Raw genomic sequence first — 19,052 nt, 5'->3', positions numbered from 1 at the left:
TACATTCCTGTCTTCAGACACACCAGAAGAGGGCATCAGATTCCTCTATACCCACCATGTGGTTGCTGGGAATTGAACCCAGGACCTCTGGAAGAGCATCCAGTGGTCTTAACCACTGAGCCATCTCTCCAGCTCCAGCTGCTACATTTCGACAATGCAGAAATGGAATCCCCTTTGGACCGGAAACCTTTTAGATTTGAGATTCCACCTCCCCCATTTTGATGGACACCTCCTTGTGAGATGCTCAGGAAAGTTCTTTGGAGGGGTTGGGGATTTAGCTCAGTGGTAGAGCGCTTGCCTAGCAAGCGCAAGGCCCTGGGTTCAGTCCCCAGCTCCGGAAAAAAAAAAAAAGGAAGGTTCTTTGGGGCCAGCGTGCTTTGAGGGCATTTGAACCCTGGATGTTAAGCACTAAGTACTAGAGAACCCAGACTGAACTGGATGGCTGTGTCAGCTGAGCGGGAAGCAAGCATGGCTGGGAGCCAGCTTGCCGATGAGTGATCTAGTGACCTAGTGTGGCTGGGAGCCAGCTTGCCGATGAGTGATCTAGTGACCTAGTGTGGCTGGGAGCCAGCTTGCTGATGAGTGATCTAGTGACCTAGTGTGGCTGGGAGCCAGCTTGCCGATGAGTGATCTAGTGACCTCGTGTCAAAGCAGCCAGTGTTGGACCTGTTATCCGCTCACACAGGCATCACCCTCCCTGTCTTTTTCCCAGGTCCTATGCATCCATACCTCACTGTAAGGATCAGTGCCAGGGGAAGGGCTCTAGCCTCCTGCAAAGCCAGGCCCTAGCCCTACCTGTGTGTCCTCTGGGCCCAGAGGGCTCCACTATGGCTGGACGTTCTAAGCATAGCTCAGCCTCTGAGTTCCAATGTTACGAGGTCTGCTCAGATTCAGCACAACTCAAAGAGCAAGTCAAAACAAAACAAAAATGTAATCAATCCGCTACTGGTAGATCAGGAATGCAGACTCGGGAGCTGAACTGCAACTCCCTGTTCCATCCCACTCCCAGCCAGAATGTTGCAGGGCTTTTAAAAACCACAAATATCTGTGCCAAGTTGCATTTTTCTACCAATTAGGATTCAGGGATAGGGGATTTCCTTAGATATCTTTGGGGTACACTTATCCTGTCTGTTCCCATCGTTTGGGTTATTGAACTGTGGTGGCCAACTTGCTTAGCATTCCCATCTCAACTTACAACCAGGATGTCGGTTCCCAGGTACATGTCTCTTTCTGTCAAGCAGGATGTCAGTTACCCAGGGAGGTCTCGGGAACAGAAGCCTTGACAATGGAAGTTTTATTCAAAATGGCTTCAGTCTGGTTCTTTCTTCCATTCCTCCCTTGGCTTTGTACACTATTCAAACCTTTGATTATACTATTTCAGAGTTGAAGGGATTGTTTTGGGTCCTTAGGACCATGAGCAAAACTGAGTAGCAAGAAGAAAAGGAGGTCCTGATGTAGTAAGCAGGGTGGTTAGCCAATAGGACCAATCAAAATGATTTTGGAACCATTTATCAGCTTGTCTCCTTTGTTCCTCCCTATCAAACAGGTTTTGTTTTATTTTTGTTAAGGTATCCCAGACTATCCCAGAATGTTTGGCATAAAAACAAATTTCCCCCAAAGGGAATTTTCTTTTGACTTAGCATTTTCAGCCTGTTAAGTGGGCAGGGACAATGCAGTCTCTTCTGTTCTCTGTAGCTACTTCAAGCTCAAACTTGAGGTGTCAGTTGGCAGGACCCAGGGAAGGTGAAAAACTAGTCAAAGCCTGGGAAATGGGGCATTTTTCAGAAGTAATGGATTAGTTGGTCCAGCTGAAGGGACAATTACAGCTGGACTTTCTTTTTTAAAGTCAGCTTTCAGAGCTCAGCAGTTTGGAGTTCATAGGTGCTCTGTTGATGGTGTCTGTTAGCCAAGCAGAGATCTGCTGAGACAAATATAGACTAGGGACAGAAGTTAAAATTTTCTAGTAGTTGGAGAAGGAGAGAAACTTCAAGACCAGGGGATAACCTCACTCAGGAATATACAGGTGCAGAAATTTAGGCTGTACTCATTCTGGAGTTTTGTTTTGTTTTTTTTTTTTTCCGGAGCTGAGGACCGAACCCAGGGCCTTGCGCTTGCTAGGCAGGCGCTCTACCACTGAGCTAAATCCCCAACCCCCTCTGGAGTCCATTTAACCTGTGACAGGTGGATTCAAGCCTTATGACTGTTTTGTCTCCCTGAAGCTCACAGAAATTTTAGTTTATCAAAGGAGATAATAGTTCTAGATATCCTTGTCTATATTTAGAAGATAACCAAAGGAAACTTAAAATCTTGAGCCTGTGACTGAATAGCAATCAGTGCTTTTATCAGTTTTACCATGTTGCAATGAATATTAATTGTGGTTTTTCTACACCCCCACACCCCATTCAGTTCCCAGACAAAAGGCACAAAACCTTTACATTTACAATAAGGCATAACAGCATTAGAGCTGGTCAGAAACCAACTCTCTATGGCTATCTTGTTACCTGTTAATAACCCTGAGTTATAATCTTCTGTGTTCTGCCTGGGCCGTTAATAACCCTGAGTTATAATCTTCTGTGTTCTGCCTGGGCCGCTCTTACTCCAATTAGTCAGCCCTCATGGCCATGTTTTTATGATTCACCTACCCCATGGCATTGTTCTCTTAACCTCCCTTCTCATGGTCTCTTTTCAGACCTCCAGCCTGGGAACCAAAACTCTACATACCTCTCTTCCGCCCAGCTATAGGCTGAAGGCATCTTTATTCAACCAGTAGTTTTAAGGAACAAGGTTACATAGCATCACTTGGGTATGTGAGGATTTCCTCAACCTTGGGGGCCAGTATTTAGCATTACAATATATAGCAACAGACCAAACCTCAACAATACCAGTTTATTAGAACTTCATTCATCAACGTTAAAACTCTGAACCTTGGGCTGGAAAGATGGCTCAGTGTTAAGAGCACTGACTGCTCTTCCAGAGGTCCTGAGTTCAATTCCCAGCAACCACATGGTGGCTCACAACCATCTATAATGGAGATCCGATGCCCTCTTCTGGTGTGTCTGAAGACAGCTACAGTGTACTCACATACATAAATGAATAAAATCTTAAAAAAAAAATAAAACCTCTGAACACCTGAAATCTCATTATAACAATACATTTTTACAGCTTGTGTTTATATATTTTAAATTATTTTTGAGACCCTTAGAACTTATTTAAGTTTTTACATCCTTGCATGGATTTTGAATTGTTTTTAAGCCTAATCATTTACAAGAAATACATATTTGAAGCTTGTTTATCCTTTGATATGAAGCCTCTGAGCAAGGTAAACCTGTCTGCCTTTTCTTAAGAAGAGACCCGGGGTTGGGGATTTAGCTCAGCGGTAGAGCGCTTGCCTAGCAAGCGCAAGGCCCTGGGTTCAGTCCCCCGCTCCGAAAAAAAGAAAAGAAAAAAAAAAAAAAAGAGACCCAGTAGCTATAATTAACCAATGAACTAACTAATGAACTAACAAGGTGGTTGATTGCCTAGGGGGAAGGGAGCTGGTTGCCTGTTGTTCCCTAGCTGACAAAGCTACAGTTAGCTTAGTTGTCAATGTGATCAGAAACCTGAGAAGGGTAAATGATAATCTAAATGGCCTATGTATCAATTAAAATGACAGAGACTAGTCCATAGTCCGTTACCTAGACAGTCATTCCAGGCCTCAGTGGTTTCTATGGGGATGGGGATGGGGGCAGAGAGGTATTGGGACAGCAACAGAGACATTCCTGTGGAGGAGGAGGGTAGGTAGGAGGGGACTGACTTCATCTAGCCTAGATAAACTGAGGCAATCAACTCTCCAGTGTCCTGTTTGTCCATAGTTCGGGGCAGCCCTCACGGCAGGTGAAGCCTTGGAGGAGTCTTTCTCAGTAGTTGGCATTACCACAATCCCGGAGCTCTTTGTCACTGTGTCCATTATCTTCTTGGAGACCTTGGGGTCACTGCTAGGATCTGAGAGTCTCTGTCATAGTAAGTTCAAACATCTTAAATTCCATAACCAGCAGATCTCTTTTCTAATTAATTAGTCAGCAGATCTCTTGACAGGTTTGAGGGTTAGTATCTATCAAGCATATCTGAATTAAACAAGCCTTGTCTGCTTTTAGTTATTTCCTTTAGGCTATACCTGGAGAACATAAAACAGGAGGCTAAATAAGGCTTCTTCCTGTCATTAATTACAGTAATATTTATCGTGACTACAAATATAGTTCTGACCATATCACGGCTTATTCATCTTTAACAGTTTATAATAAAAATAACAATTTCTGAATTGAAGCTCTTTTAGTGTCAAGGTAAGATTTTAACTCATAAATACAGTCAGTCCATAAAGAGACTGGGAACTTTTCTTGATCCTTACATGGTATATCATTATAGAACATAGAAGTTTTCTTGTATGATTCAGTTCTCCACATTGGTATAGCTTAACATGGCTAGTTAAAACAAGAAGGTTAGCATACAACTTTAAGTCAGTCTCTGTTAGCCTGAATAGTCCTTAAGTAAGGAATAACATGTATTTTCTTTTTTTTTTTCTTTTTCTTTTTCTTTTTTTTTTCGGAGCTGGGGACTGAACCCAGGGCCTTGCGCTTGCTAGGCAAGCGCTCTACCACTGAGCTAAATCCCCAACCCTGTAACATGTATTTTAAAGCCAGTGCTTCTCAGTTCTTTTAAAGATCTTTGGAAGAGCAGTCAGTGCTCCTAACCACTGGGCCATCTCTCCAGCCTGATTCTCAAATTTTAAGTGTTGTAACCTTTTAACATAGTTTTTTAATGCTGTGGTAACCCTAATCATAAATAAACATTGGATTTGCAGGCAACTCTGGGCTATCTCTGTAAAAAGGTCTTTTGACCCTCAAAGTAATGTAACCTGTAGGTTGAGAAACTGTTCCAATTGGTTAAGGTTAATGCCTTACTGCATCATAAGACGGAAATTCTTTAGTCTCTGGTGTTTAGCTCTGGTGTTTTAGTCTTTTATTTATTTAGCAAGATCACATATTCATAAAGATACTATAATAAAATATCTGGGGGCTGGGGATTTAGCTCAGTGGTAGAGCGCTTACCTAGGAAGCGCAAGGCCCTGGGTTCGGTCCCCAGCTCCGAAAAAAAGAACCAAAAAAAAAAAAAAGTATTAAAAAATAAAATATCTGATAAACTTTAAAATGTTCCATAGTCTTATAAATGTAAACATTTTAAAAGCTGTTTTTAAAATATCCAGTTTTGAGGGCTGGAGAGATGGCTCAGTGTTAAGAGCACTGACTGCTCTTCCAGAGGTCCTGAGTTCAAATCCCAGCAACCACATGGTGACTCACAACCATCTATAATGGGATCTGATGCCCTCTTCTGGTGTGTCTGAAGACAGCTACAGTGTACCCACATACATAAAATAAATAAATAAATCTTTAAAAAATGAAATATCGTTTTTAATTTTCTTTAAAACTCCAAAACTTTCTTTAAAGAAGTTTAAAATCTCTCAATTGTGTGTTTTTGCAATATCTTGCAATATCAAAATAAAGTACCTTTTTTGTTTCAAGACCATAATTTGCAGAATTATGTAGAAGACCAAAGAGCACAACCATAATTTGTAGAAAGCAAAACCTAGTTTTTTGGGTTTTTTTTTTTCTTTTTTTCGGAGCTGGGGACCGAACCCAGGGCCTTGCGCTTGCTAGGCAAGCGCTCTACCACTGAGCTAAATCCCCAACCCCGCAAAACCTAGTTTTAACAGTGTAAAAAAATTAGTGTCTCTAATATCAGTACCAAGTGCATTACCCTTATGTTTCAAAGTCTGACAGCCAGTAAAGTATGTTCTTGTATATGAATGCATAGAAGTGCAGCTTTAATACCTCTTTAAATATTTTTTAAATCCTATCTTTTATAAACCTGTTTTTTAATACAGGACAGGAATTATATAACCTTTTTGTTTTGTTTTGTTTAAAGAATGAATATTTTTTTTTCACTGTCTTCAGACACACCAGAAGAGGGCATCAGATCCCATTACAGAGAGTTGTAAAATACCATGTGGTTTCTGGGAATTGAATTCAGGACCTCTGGAAGAGCATCAATGCTCTAACCTCTGAGCCTCTTAACCTCTGAGCCATCTCTCCAGCCTAGAATTATATAATCTGAAACTAACTTTTTGTTACTGATGTTACAAATTCCCCTCCCCCCAAGTTGAGCACCGAACCCAGGGCCTTGCGCTTGCTACTGAGCTAAATCCCCAACCCCAACAGATTTTTAACCATACCCAATAATGTATAAACCAAAAACCTATAACCAAGACACACAGACCATAGTAAACTCACTTATTTAAGACCAGTCAGAAGCAAACATGTAGTGGCCACAGCATTTACAGTTTTGTTTTGTTTTTTTCTTTTCTATTTTTCGGAGCTGGGGACCAAACCCAGGGCCTTGCGCTTGCTAGGCAAGCATTTACAGATTTAAAACAGACAGACAAAACTTTCCTGATCTCTCCCAGCTGTAATTTTAAAGGAGGGGTAGCTAGCTACTTGCTTAATCCGATTCTCATGGGTACAGCAGATCTGTAGTGGGACTAGCTGCTGGCTTCCCTACTGGAGAAAGCTGCCCACTAGCCCAAGCACTGCATCCTGCAACAGCATTGGTTCACTGTTCTGGTCTCTCTGTGGTAGTGACAGCATGGAATGAGTTAAGACTAAACCAAGGGGTGGACAGCAGATGAAGTTTGGCCCATTTCCTTGAATATAAAACAGAAAGCAACAACAGTGAAATGAATCAACCTACAGATACAAACTGACAGACTTGGACAAACCCACCTGCCAAGGATAACCAATACACTGGGGGAGGAGATGGAGGAGAACCAGATGTCCCACCAGCAGAGACCATACCAGATGCCCTATGGAGAGGCCCAGGAGGCAGATGAGATAGGTGTGCCCAGTCCTCTTAGACTCTGAAAGTGGTACTACCTCCAGCCTCCTTCAATGAGTCAACCAGTGGTGCTCTAAATAAAACCAGAAACAGGCTTACCTCTGGAGGCCTTGAATCAGGGACCTGGGTAGAGTGAGTGGATTCCGGGCCAACGCACCAAATGTTATGGGTCCATTTAGATCCAACACAACTCAAAACACCAACTCAAAACAGAAAACAAAAATTGTTTTGTATTGCAATCAAGCCACTATTGATATATTAGAGATGCAGAACAGAACAGAGTTGAACTGTGACCTCCAAGCAGAATGTTACAAAACTTTTTTTTTTTTTTTGGTTATTTTTTTCGGAGCTGGGGATTGAACCCAGGGCCTTGCGCTTCCTAGGCAAGCGCTCTACCACTGAGCTAAATCCCCAACCCCAAAACTTTTAAGCCTCAAAACTACAGGCATCTATGCCAAGTTACACCACAGTTTTCTACCAATCAGGATTGTGGGATAAAGGACTTTCTGAGGGACATCTCCCTATGTGGAACATTTATCCTGTTCTCACTGATTTATTTAACTGTGGTGGGGCACGCAACTTACCAACCAGCTACCTAAGGAGGTCCTGGGAACCCAAACGTTATTTGACCCCTATTGAAGATGGAAGCTTTACTCAAAATGGCTTCAGCTTGGTTCCTTCTTCTACCAAATCTCAATCCACCAGGAAGAACAGGCTCGCGGTGAAGAGAAGTATGTTTAAATCCAGACGATAAAGGTATTTACCGAGTTGTTAACCGTCTACCTGACAGGCAGCCTGTTTCCATTCAGAACAAGGGTCCAGTTTCATGAGTCAGGCGAATAAAACCACAGGCTGTGTGTCTTAGCTGGCTTTCTCACTTGGCTAGAGTCAGGTGGGTCTTTTCCCTGTCTCCCTAGTTTCGCATACCGAACAGATGGAGACAAATGCTAGGCCCTGAGAGGAGAGCAGTTGGCGGTGTCCAGTGGGATGGAACAGTCCCGATGATCAGGCAGGGGGCTGGAACTGTAGGAGGACTCCCAGCCAGTAAGAATTAAGTAACACAAGAACAGAGTCCAGGGGTCACACGCAGTTGCTGATAGTACTTGGTCGCATTTGGGGAATGGGTAGACAGATTTCCTTAAAGGCAGATTTCCTTACGGCTTCGGGCGCTACTCAGAGCTGAGACTACCCGCTCTCAGCTACTTCACAAAGAGCCAGTGCCATGGGTGTTTGGAAGAAACTAACCTTCTTGCTGCTGTCGCTGCTTCTCCTGGTTGGCCTGGGGCAGCCCCTGTGGCCAGCAGCTACGGCTCTGGCCCTGCGTTGGTTCCTGGGAGACCCCACGTGCTTTGTGCTGCTTGGCTTGGCATTCCTGGGCAGACCCTGGATCAGCTCCTGGATACCCCACTGGCTGAGCCTGGCAGCAGCAGCTCTCACATTATCCCTATTGCCTCCACGGCCACCCCCAGAACTTCGCTGGCTGCACAAAGATGTGGCCTTCGCCTTCAAGTTGCTTTTCTATGGCCTGAACCTCAGGCGACGCCTTAACAGACATCCTCCAGAACTCTTTGTGGATGCTTTAGAGCAGCAAGCACAGGCCCGGCCTGACCAGGTGGCCTTGGTGTGTACTGGGTCTGAGGGCTGCTCAATCACAAATAGGGAGCTGAATGCCAAGGCCTGTCAAGCAGCATGGGCCCTGAAAGCAAAGCTGAAGGAAGCCACAATCCAGGAGGACAAAGGCGCTACTGCTATTTTAGTACTCCCGTCCAAGTCCATTTCTGCTCTGAGTGTGTTTCTGGGTTTGGCCAAGTTGGGCTGCCCTGTGGCCTGGATCAATCCACACAGTCGAGGAATGCCCTTGCTACACTCTGTGCAGAGCTCTGGGGCTAGTGTGCTGATTGTGGATCCAGGTGAGTGCCCCAGAGGCAAAACGGGCAGAAAGGAACAGAACAAGGGAGGTCACAGGTCTCTGGAAGCTAGGCAGAGAGCCTTATCTATTCCCAGACTATGCAATAAGAGTCAAAATATAGGTTACCCGGAAAGTAATTCTAGGGTCACCCCTCGGAGTCTTTTTCTTCTCTAAATCTTTCAATTCTATTTAACTAATTTAAAAAAATTTTTTTGAAGTTTCTGTTTGCTGTTGCTTTCAAGGCAGGTCTCACTATGTGAAGCTCTGGCTGCCCTGGAACTCCCTCTGTAGTCCAGGCTGGCCTTGAACTCACAGAGATCTGCCTTCGAAGGGCTGGGATTAAAGATGTGTGCCACCACCGCCTGGCACTATAGGGTTCTTTATCTAGGAACAAGGAAGCTTTTCTCCAGGATCTGTTTTTCTGTCTCTGGGTCTCCTTGACTTTGGAGGAAGGTAAGATTTGCCTCTTTTCTCCTCTGATGATCCTTGTAGACCTCCAGGAGAACCTGGAAGAAGTCCTTCCCAAGCTGCTAGCTGAGAACATTCGATGCTTCTACCTTGGCCACAGCTCACCCACTCCGGGCGTAGAGGCTCTAGGAGCTGCCCTGGACGCTGCACCTTCTGACCCAGTGCCTGCCAAGCTTCGTGCTAATATAAAGTGGAAATCCCCAGCCATATTCATCTATACTTCAGGGACCACTGGTGAGGATGCCTGCAGTCCTGCTTCCACCCCCACATGCTGAACTTGACCTATTCACCTTGTACCGTGCCTTCCGTTTGTCCTCTGACACCCGACTCTGTGCTTGATCCGGACTTCTGTCTTTGACTCTGACCCCCTAGTGTGGTTGGCTCTATTTTGTTTTATTACTCGCAGTTCTGAAAACCAACCAGAGAGTGGGTGCTATTCACATATAAATCCCAGTACTCAGAAGGTTAAGGCAGGAGGTTCTAGAGTTCAAAGTCTGCTCATTTCAGTGGCGCACATACTAAGATTGGATCCACACGCAAATTAGCATATCCCCTGTGTAAGCAAGACAGGCTAATTCACAAAGCATTCCATTCCATGTCTTTTTTTTTTTTTAAGATTTATTCATTTATTATATGTAAGTACACTGTAGCTGTCTTCAGATACACCAAAAGAGGGCATCGGATCTCTTTACAGATGGTTGTGAGCCACCATGTGGTTGCTGGGAATTGAACTCAGGACCTCTGGAAGAGTAGTCGGGTGCTCTTAACCGCTGAGCCATCTCTCCAGCCCCATGTCTTTAAAAGTGAATAAATGTTCGAGCTGGGCATGGTAGTCAATGCCTGTAATTCCAGCACTTGGGAGGCAGAGGCAGATGGCTCTCTGTGTTTGAGGTCAGCATGGTCTACAGATCAAGTGTGAGAACAGTCAGGGCTACACAGAGAAGCACTGTCTCAGTAAACAAACAAACAAAAACACATAAATACGTAAAGGAATAATGATTCTTTTTTTGCAGAAGGAAAGGAAAGATGAAAAGAAAGAGGGAAGAAAGTGTTGTAGGCTATTCACCAGAAAAGACTGTTGAGACATGGCTTAAGCCAATGGAAATTCTTTTTTTTTTTTTTTTGGTTCTTTTTTTTCTGGAGCTGGGGACCGAACCCAGGGCCTTGTGCTTCCTAGGCAAGCGCTCTACCACTGAGCTAAATCCCCAACCCCTGGAAATTCTTTTTTTTAGAGATTGATTGATTGACTAATTGATTGATTGATTGATTATAAGTACACTGTAGCTGTCTTCAGACACACCAGAAGAGGGCATCAGATCCCACTACAGACAGTTGTGAACCACCATGTGGTTGCTGGGATTTGAACTCAGGACCTCTGGAAGAGCAGTCAGTGCTCTTAGTCACTGAGCAAATCTCCAGCCCCTGAAAATTCCAGCCCCTGGAAATTCTTTATTAGCCAGCTGGTGACTGCTGTAGTTTTTCAGGATCTCAGTGTAGACCAGAGCCTTTTTCAGGGTGAGCTTCTAATCAGAAACAAAACAAAACAAAACAAGTTCTCAGTTGACATACTTCAGTTAACAGGAACAGTTAGCCAGAAGCAGAACCACAGAAGCTAAAAAGCAAAGATTATTATATTTAACGACTCTCTCAGAACTACAGACTTTGATGGATCAAGCCGTTGTTTTACTTTTGACTGATGGTGCTGAGTTTTACAGCCTGAAAGATACTCCCATCATGGAGTCAGCTGTGCTGAGGTCTCAGGGCCTACTAAGGCCCAGGACCCTGCTACAGGAAGGAAGGAAGGAAGGAAGGAAGGAAGGAAGGAAGGAAGGAAGGAAGGAAGAAAGGAAGGAAGGAAGGAAGGAAGGAAGGAAGGAAGGAAGGAAAGAAGGAAGGAAGGATAGATTGAAGGCTAGTGTGAATTACATAGTGAGACTAGGCTAGCTTGAGCTACAGAGAGATCTTGTCTCAAAAACAAAACAAAACATACAGAAAAAAAACAAAACCACACTCAACCAAAAATTTTCAGGCTTTACTGGGTTTTTTTTGTTTTTTGTTTTTTGTTTTTTTTTTTTTTTTTTGGTTTTTTTTTGTCTTTTGAACAGTCTTGCTCCAGCAGCCCCAAATGGCTTTGAACTCCCTATATAGTTGCCTCACCCTCTTGAGTGCTAGGATTATAGGTTTATATCACATTACCCGGAAATTTTCCATCCCTGGTCTCCTCTGAAAGATTCAAACCCAGGCAGATCTGACTGTGGAGACCTACCCTGCAGTTGTGATCTCTCTTCCTACTCAACCTTTATTGCTCTTCATGATCTAGGACTTCCAAAGCCAGCCATCCTATCACATGAGCGGGTCATACAAATGAGTAACGTGCTGTCCTTTTGTGGGAGAACAGCTGATGATGTGGTCTACAATGTTCTACCTCTGTACCATTCGATGGGGCTTGTCCTTGGAGTCCTCGGCTGCTTACAACTTGGTAAGTCTTTCAAGGATCTCTCTAGCGCACAGGACCACAGTTGGGCAATCAAAAGGACAAGAATCTATACTGTGTACCCTGAGTTTTGTTTTTCCCACTCCAGATTTTGAGCCATGTTGCTTGGTATACAGCCTATCGTGGACTTAAACCTCTGATCACCCTGATTATACCTTCCAAGAGCTAATTACAGATCTGAACTACCATGTCCAGTTTTAGACACTCTACTTATTTTCCTTGAAAGACAGGGTCTCACTATATAGCCAAGTCTGGCACAGACGCAATTTTTAGATTGGACTAGCTTTACAGAAATCCACTGGCCTCTAACTCTGGAGTGTTGAGATCAAAGGCACTCACCACCATGCCTGGTTAGATGCTGTTATCTTTATGTTTATAAATATTACAGTATGCATCTATAATGAAAACTAATACCTATTAAGATTAATAGTGACCCTTTAATATTATTTGATACCTATACCTTGTCAGACTTTCCAGGTTCTATGATTCATTAAAACAGTATTTTCCTCTTTTCTGTTGCATTTCTTTTTTTTTTCTTTTCTTTTCTTTTTTTTTTGGAGCTGGGGACCGAACCCAGGGCCTTGTGCTTGCTAGGCAAGCACTCTACCACTGAGCTAAATCCTCAACCCCTTCCATTGCATTTCTTGCTAGATCAAAAATGTCATTGGTTTTTACTGATGACTAATACCCATAAGCTCAATACTAAACCCAGGAGGCAGAAGCTGGAGAGCCACTGCAGTTTAAGCTCAGCCTGACCTATATACATCGCAAGGTCTAAGCCAACCATGGCTGGTAACTCAGTAGTTAAGATCACTTGCTGCTCTTGCAGAAAGCCCAGGTTTGGTTCCCAGTACCAATGTCACAGGACTCCCAATCACCTGTCACTCTAGCTCTAGGAAGTCTGACACCTTCTTCTGGCCTCTATACTGTGTGTAACACACACACACACACACACACACACACACACAGAGAGAGAGAGAGAGAGAGAGAGAGAGAGAGAGAGAGAGAGAGAGAGGGAAACATGTCCACATACACATAAAAAACAAACAAATCTTTCATTAAAAAATCAAAACAGGATTTCTTTTAGCGCCCGTCTTTTCGGTGGTGTAGCGGCAGCTGCTCCAGTCATGAGGGGCGGGCAGCGGCGGGGTCGGCAGCTAGTGGGGTGCAGCACTTGCAGGTGTTCGTGATGAGTTTACTCCTCAATCCCAAGCCTTTTCTCAATGGACTGACAGGAAAGCCAGTGATGGTAAAACTTAAGTGGGGCATGGAGTACAAGGGCTACCTGGTCTCCATTGATGGCTACATGAACATGCAGCTTGCAAATCAGAAGAATACATAGATGGGGCATTGTCTGGACATCTGGGTGAAGCTCTAATAAGGTGTAATAATGTCCTCTACATCAGAGGTGTTGAAGAGGAGGAGGAAGATGGGGAGATGAGAGAATAGCATCTTGGAATTTTATATATATATACATATATATATATATACATGCACATATATATACATATATATACATATATACATATATATATTTCTATACAATAAAGATTGGGTTTTTTTTTCCAGAGCTGAGAACTGAACCCCAAGATTGGGGATTTAGCTCAGTGGTAGAGCGCTTGCCTAGCAAGCACAAGGCCCTGAGTTCAGCCCCCAGCTCCTAAAAAAAGAAAAAGAAAAAAAAAGTAGGCTGCAAGATTGGGTTTTTTTTTTAAAAAAAAAATCAAAACAGGGGGTTGGGGATTTAGCTCAGTGGTAGAGCGCTTGCCTAGCAAGCTCAAGGCCCTGGGTTTGGTCCTCAGCTCCGAAAAAAAAAAATCAAAATAGGACAAAAATAAAATGTCTTCTAGAGGCTAGTATATTTTATTGATTGTGTAGGGTTGGGGATGGAACCTAGGACCTTGTCCATGCTAAGCCCCTCTCTAGTGAATTCAGGGCAGGTGCTCTACTATTAAGCCACACCCCCAACCCCTCTCTGGGAGATTTTAGGTAAAAGCTCTACCACTGAGCCAAACTCAGCACCTCACTGATGGATTTTAGGTGTGGGATGGTCAATGCCAAATAGTGTGGCATTATTTTGCATTTGAAATGCCACAACCAGGTAATCATAGCTTCTCACGGCAACATGTCATCCATCTTTTTCCCTACCAGGAGCCACCTGTGTCCTGGCCCCCAAGTTCTCTGCTTCCCGATACTGGGCTGAGTGCCGGCAGTACAGTGTGACAGTGGTCCTGTATGTGGGTGAAGTCCTGCGATACTTGTGTAATGTCCCAGGGGTAAGGCTTTAAAGTTAACTCTCCAAAGTGAAACTCATAGTCATGGAACCCCAGATGACTTTCCAAAGTTATCAGATAAAAATGTATGTAAGGAGTGAAGACATTGACTTAGAAATAGGATATTCTATTCATTATTATTTGATGTGTGAGACCTGACATCAAAGACAGAAAGACTCAGCTAAGGGTCTCAAGCAAGGTCATCTCTTGGCTACACGGAGAGTTGAATGTTAGCCTGGGCTATACTGAAACTGTATCAAGACAGAGTCTCATAGGACACATTCCAAACACTTTCCACGTTTTCTAGTGGGCTGCTTTGATGGTTAGTCACCTGGGTTTGTATGTGTTAGATTCCTTTTGTTGTACAATACAAAAACAAGCTAAGGAACAAAAGTTTTGTTTAGCTCACAATTCTTGGTTGTAGTGCCTCACTGTGTCAAAGTCGGAGGAGCAGGAATTTAAAGAAGTTCATCATATCACATCCACAGTCAACAGCCTCAAGTAATGAATGAATGTATGCATGCTAATACACACTTTGATATTTCTCCTTCACTCAGTCCAGCCCATAAAATCACACTCCCCACATCCACACTGGGTGTTCCAAAGTCAGTCTGCCACAGGCCAATCTAATCTACACAATCCTTTACTGAGACTCTCTCCACAGGTGACTCTAGATTGTGCCAAGATGACAAACTATCACAATAGGTGATTGTACCTTGTTCAGTTTCAGTGACTTCATTTGGAAAACACAGATAAGAACAGTCCCAATCTGGACCTTACCCAGCCCTGGATCTCAGTTCACAAATACAGCTACTAGTGATAAATACCAAGGGGAAAAAAAAAAAAATACCTCCTACCTCAAGGGGGCGCTGTAAACACGAAATGAATTGACTATATGAAGTGCGGAGAACAAGTGTGGCTCAGGATAAACACACTAGATGTGAGATGCTCTTATTCTTATAGCACAGTGAACTGTGGTCCCTAGGAAACTGTCTCTAGGCAATACACCCGCCTTCCCCAGTCTCTCCCTACCCCCATCAGTTTCAAATCAAGAGCCCTGTGAAACTCCTTCCCAGGAAGGTGCATTCCACGGGTAACACTTTAAGATAAGGTTTCAAGTAGTTCCCCAGCTCACCTATAGAATGCATGGTCACCACCCAACAGAAATGTTTATAGATAATGCCTCCAAGTAAAAACTCTCCTACCCCAGGTAGTGTCAGGTGATCAGACGTTTGCCGGACGTTAAGATCATATTAGCTTGTCATCCTGGCACAATCTAGAGTCACCTGTGGAGAGTCTCAGTGAAGGACTGTGTAGGTTAGATTAGCCTGTGGCATGCCTGTGAGAGATTGACTTTGGAAGACCCATCCTGGGTGTGGGTGGTGTAATTGTACAGGCTGGCCTGGATGCTCTGGTTCCTCCTAGCTAAGTAACTCTGCAGACAAAAGCTACTCCAAGTGACATTCTCCAGGCAAAACTCCCCTATAACGTCTGCAGGGATACTTTAGGTAAAAACTCTAGTAATTTTTTTTCTAAGATAGGGTTCTCCCTATATAATCCAAACTGGCTATGTGGCTCATTTTGAGGTCCAACTAATAATCCTCCTGTCTCAGTTTCCTAAGTGCAGGGATTATAGGCATGCCAAGCACCCATGCCTAATTCCTTAAGTAGCACAGGCAGATTCCCTAAGTATAGGTCTCATCACCACTTCCCAGGTAATTCCCAATTAACACCTGAACTACCTTCTTCAGAAAGAGTTCCTAGCCATACCCCTCCCCGCTCCCAGGGTACCACCTTCTGACCCTTCTTGGGATGTCCCTGCAGCAACCAGAAGACAAGAAACATACAGTGCGGTTCGCATTGGGCAATGGACTTCGGGCAGACGTGTGGGAAAACTTCCAGCAACGATTTGGTCCCATTCAGATCTGGGAACTCTACGGCTCCACAGAGGGCAACGTGGGCTTAATGAACTATGTGGGGCACTGCGGGGCTGTGGGCAAGACCAGCTGCTTCATTCGAGTGAGTGGGCAGGACTCCCAGGGTGATGGTGGTCCTGAGGCTGAGCCCCCAGTACCTTGGCCAATGCATCCAACCCTCTACCCCAGATGCTGACTCCCCTTGAGCTTGTACAGTTTGACATAGAGACGGCAGAGCCTGTGAGGGACAAACAGGGTTTTTGCATCCCTGTGGAGACAGGTAAGGAAGTCAGGAAGATTTCTTTGGATGGGCGAGGGGTAGTCTTACTTCCTTGGCTGGAACAAGCTACCCAAAGTCCGTTTAATATTTTTTTGGGGGGGTTCTTTTTTTCGGAGCTGGGGACCGAACCCAGGGCCCTGCGCTTCCTACGTAAGCGCTCTACCACTGAGCTAAATCCCCAGCCCCCGTTTAATATTTTTTTCTTCAGATTTCTGGGCATAATATCTCATATAACCCAAGCTGGTCTTAATCCTCCGGCCTCCACTTCCCAAATGCTAGGATTACAGGAGTGTGCCACCACCCTGGGGTCCAAAGTCTTAATATTAGTGATAGGTGGTGGTGTCTGCAACGCTCACCTTGAACTTTAAGCCCATCTGACTATCACCTGGAAACCTCTGTCTTAGCGGATTTTGGCTCTGCCTGACTCCCATTTCTGTCTTACTCTAGTCTACTGTATCAATGTGTGTCTGTTGGTTTTCTTGAGCTTTCGATAGAGGTCACAAGCCCCTAAATAGCAGTATTTGCCCGTACCTCCTCTCCTGGAGCTTTTGCAAGGATTCAGGTATGTCTTCCTTCTTCTTCTTTTTTCTTTTTTTTTTCTTTTTTTCGGAGCTGGGGACCGAACCCAGGGCCTTGCTCTTCCTAGGCAAGCGCTCTACCACTGAGCTAAATCCCCAACCCCGTATGTCTTTCTTCTAACCCCCACTTGCCAGCTCCTCCTCTGAACACCCTGATGCTACTACTTTCTCTTTTTCAGAACTATTTGATTTCCCAAGTTTCTCTGTCCTCCTCTTGGTGTCTTGGATTCTCTTGCCTAAAGTCTGAGTGTCTCCCATCAACGTATCCTTAAAATTTTTACTTTATGAATATGTGTTTGCCTGCCTTTACATATGTGCACGTGGTGTGTGTGTGCTTGGTGCCCGAGGAAGGCAGAGAGAATGTCAAATGCCTTGTGAGTAGAGCTACAGGTGATTGTGAGCCACCATGTGGATGGTGGGAACCGAACTTTAAATCTTCTGGAACAGCAACCAGCGTTCTTACCTGCTGAACTATCTCTCTGGCTTTACCAGTACATCTGAGTTCTACCTTTGGCTGGGTAAAGAGTCTACGGTGAGAAACCTCCAGCAGGAAGGCTGCCTCGAGAGCTGGTAGGGTTCTCATTTAGGACTTAATTTTAATTTATACCTCCAGGAAAGCCAGGACTTCTTTTGACCAAGATTCGAAAGAACCAACCCTTCCTGGGCTACCGTGGTTCCCAGGATGAAACCAAGCGGAAACTGGTTGCGAACGTACGGCAAGTAGGAGACCTCTACTACAACACAGGGGATGTGCTGGCCTTGGACCAGGAAGGCTTCTTCTACTTCCGAGACCGCCTTGGTGACACCTTCCGGTCAGGCATGGGTGGGTTGGGAGGGCAGGGCTTCTGGGGTATCCTACCTCCTTAGGGATGGATGGGGCCCTCTCTTCCCCCCAGGGGTGGAGCATGCCCTTTCTAAGGCAAGTCCTCTTTTTTTCCTGGGATTGGCTTCTATTCCCAGGGACAGAACATCTTTTCCTGGGGCTGAGATCTCCCTTAAGGAGGATAGCATCCCTCTCAGGGGGCGGAGCATTCATATCCTAGGGCGTGGCTTCTCTCCTTTCAGGTGGAAGGGTGAAAATGTATCCACTCGAGAGGTGGAGGGTGTGTTGTCTATCCTAGACTTCCTAGAGGAAGTCAATGTCTATGGTGTGACTGTGCCAGGTATGTAGAGTTCACCTGACTTTATACATCTTGCACCTTTGTGTGTAGAGGGTTTGTCATTACAAATTAAAGGCACTGTTGGGGTACAGAGAGGTTAAAACTTATGTCCAGTTGCACAGCCAGTAAGCAGGGATAGGCCAGCCCAGAGTGACCAGTCTGCTTTCCAGGGTGTGAGGGTAAGGTTGGCATGGCTGCTGTGAAACTGGCTCCTGGGAAGACTTTTGATGGGCAGAAGCTCTACCAGCATGTCCGCTCCTGGCTCCCTGCCTATGCCACACCTCATTTCATCCGTATCCAGGTAAGCAAGAGGTAGCAGGAGTGGGAAAGGGGAATTGGTGTCATATTCAGGGGTCATGATTACTGGTTTGCAGGACTCCCTGGAGATCACAAACACCTACAAGCTAGTGAAGTCACAACTGGCGCGTGAGGGTTTTGATGTGGGGGTCATTGCTGACCCTCTCTACATACTGGACAACAAGGCCGAAACCTTCCGGAGTCTGATGCCAGATGTGTACCAGGCTGTGTGTGAAGGAACCTGGAAGCTCTGATCACCTAGCCAAGTGGAAGGCTATCCAAAAGTGTGGAAATCGGAAATCGACACTAGTCAGCTTCACAAAGTGGTCAGGGTTCCAGATGTCCATGGCCCAGTAGTACTTAGAGAATAAACTTGAATGTGTATATAGAAGTCTGTGTGTGGATTTGAATAGATGAATGCAGCTGCTTCCTACCCCACCCTACTACACAGAGTTCTCTGCCAAGGACCATATACCTGGAGCTGTCCCTGTCAGCCCAAAGTGAAGGGAAGGGGTTGGGAACCAGCTTTAAAGCTGATCCAGTTAAGAGAAGAGAGGTGCTGCCTGCAACTCTGGGTCTTTTGTGGCTACTGAAGGACAAGGCTTGGGTCAGGGTAAGATACCCAATATAGATGACGGACAACGCCCTGTTAACTGTTGTCAAAGGGATGTGCATGGGAGGGCGGTGGATGCACAATCTGCTGAGGGGCAGTAGACTAAGTAAGGAAAAGGTGAACTGGAAGAGACTGGGAGT

At 44.8% G+C, this 19,052-nt stretch overlaps 1 protein-coding gene, 1 long non-coding RNA gene and 1 pseudogene across 5 annotated transcripts; 2 read left to right on the top strand and 1 right to left on the bottom strand.

The window, feature by feature from the left end:
• Window positions 1–62: 62 nt before the first annotated feature.
• On the bottom strand, window positions 63–7,905 carry LOC108348449 (uncharacterized). Of its 4 annotated transcripts, none has more exons than XR_005498947.2 (3): window positions 7,509–7,905; window positions 7,024–7,127; window positions 63–6,733 (listed from the first exon to the last, which is right to left on the bottom strand). It is a non-coding gene; the product is annotated as an uncharacterized LOC108348449 (long non-coding RNA). The 4 variants fall into 4 exon arrangements; XR_010059584.1 differs by having other exon boundaries at window positions 7,689–7,898; XR_005498948.2 differs by lacking the exon at window positions 7,024–7,127 and having other exon boundaries at window positions 63–6,997; window positions 7,509–7,645.
• A 191-nt stretch (window positions 7,906–8,096) lies between these two features.
• Slc27a5 (solute carrier family 27 member 5) lies at window positions 8,097–18,690 on the top strand. The gene is made up of 10 exons (NM_024143.2): window positions 8,097–8,834; window positions 9,326–9,535; window positions 11,622–11,780; window positions 13,947–14,071; window positions 15,893–16,087; window positions 16,174–16,264; window positions 17,456–17,654; window positions 17,908–18,005; window positions 18,173–18,303; window positions 18,377–18,690. The coding sequence occupies exons 1-10, from the start codon at window positions 8,147–8,149 to the stop codon at window positions 18,551–18,553; spliced, it is 2,073 nt and encodes a 690-aa protein (NP_077057.1). The 5' UTR covers window positions 8,097–8,146; the 3' UTR covers window positions 18,554–18,690.
• On the top strand, window positions 11,791–13,252 carry LOC134482888 (small nuclear ribonucleoprotein F-like; annotated as a pseudogene).
• Window positions 18,691–19,052: the final 362 nt, after the last annotated feature.

Source organism: Rattus norvegicus, chromosome 1 (genome assembly GCF_036323735.1).
Source record: "Rattus norvegicus strain BN/NHsdMcwi chromosome 1, GRCr8, whole genome shotgun sequence".
Classification (NCBI taxonomy): Eukaryota; Metazoa; Chordata; class Mammalia; order Rodentia; family Muridae; genus Rattus; species Rattus norvegicus.
This window is presented reverse-complemented; position numbering and strand designations above follow the sequence as displayed.

Bases quoted from the DNA above. Each gene is read 5' to 3' on its own strand.
- Slc27a5 (NM_024143.2), top strand. From the start codon at position 8,147: ATGGGTGTTTGGAAGAAACTAACCTTCTTGCTGCTGTCGCTGCTTCTC. The intron at 11,781-13,946 runs GTAAGTCTTTCA...TTTCCCTACCAG, and splicing joins CCTCGGCTGCTTACAACTTG to GAGCCACCTGTGTCCTGGCC. The intron at 18,006-18,172 runs GTATGTAGAGTT...TCTGCTTTCCAG, and splicing joins CTATGGTGTGACTGTGCCAG to GGTGTGAGGGTAAGGTTGGC.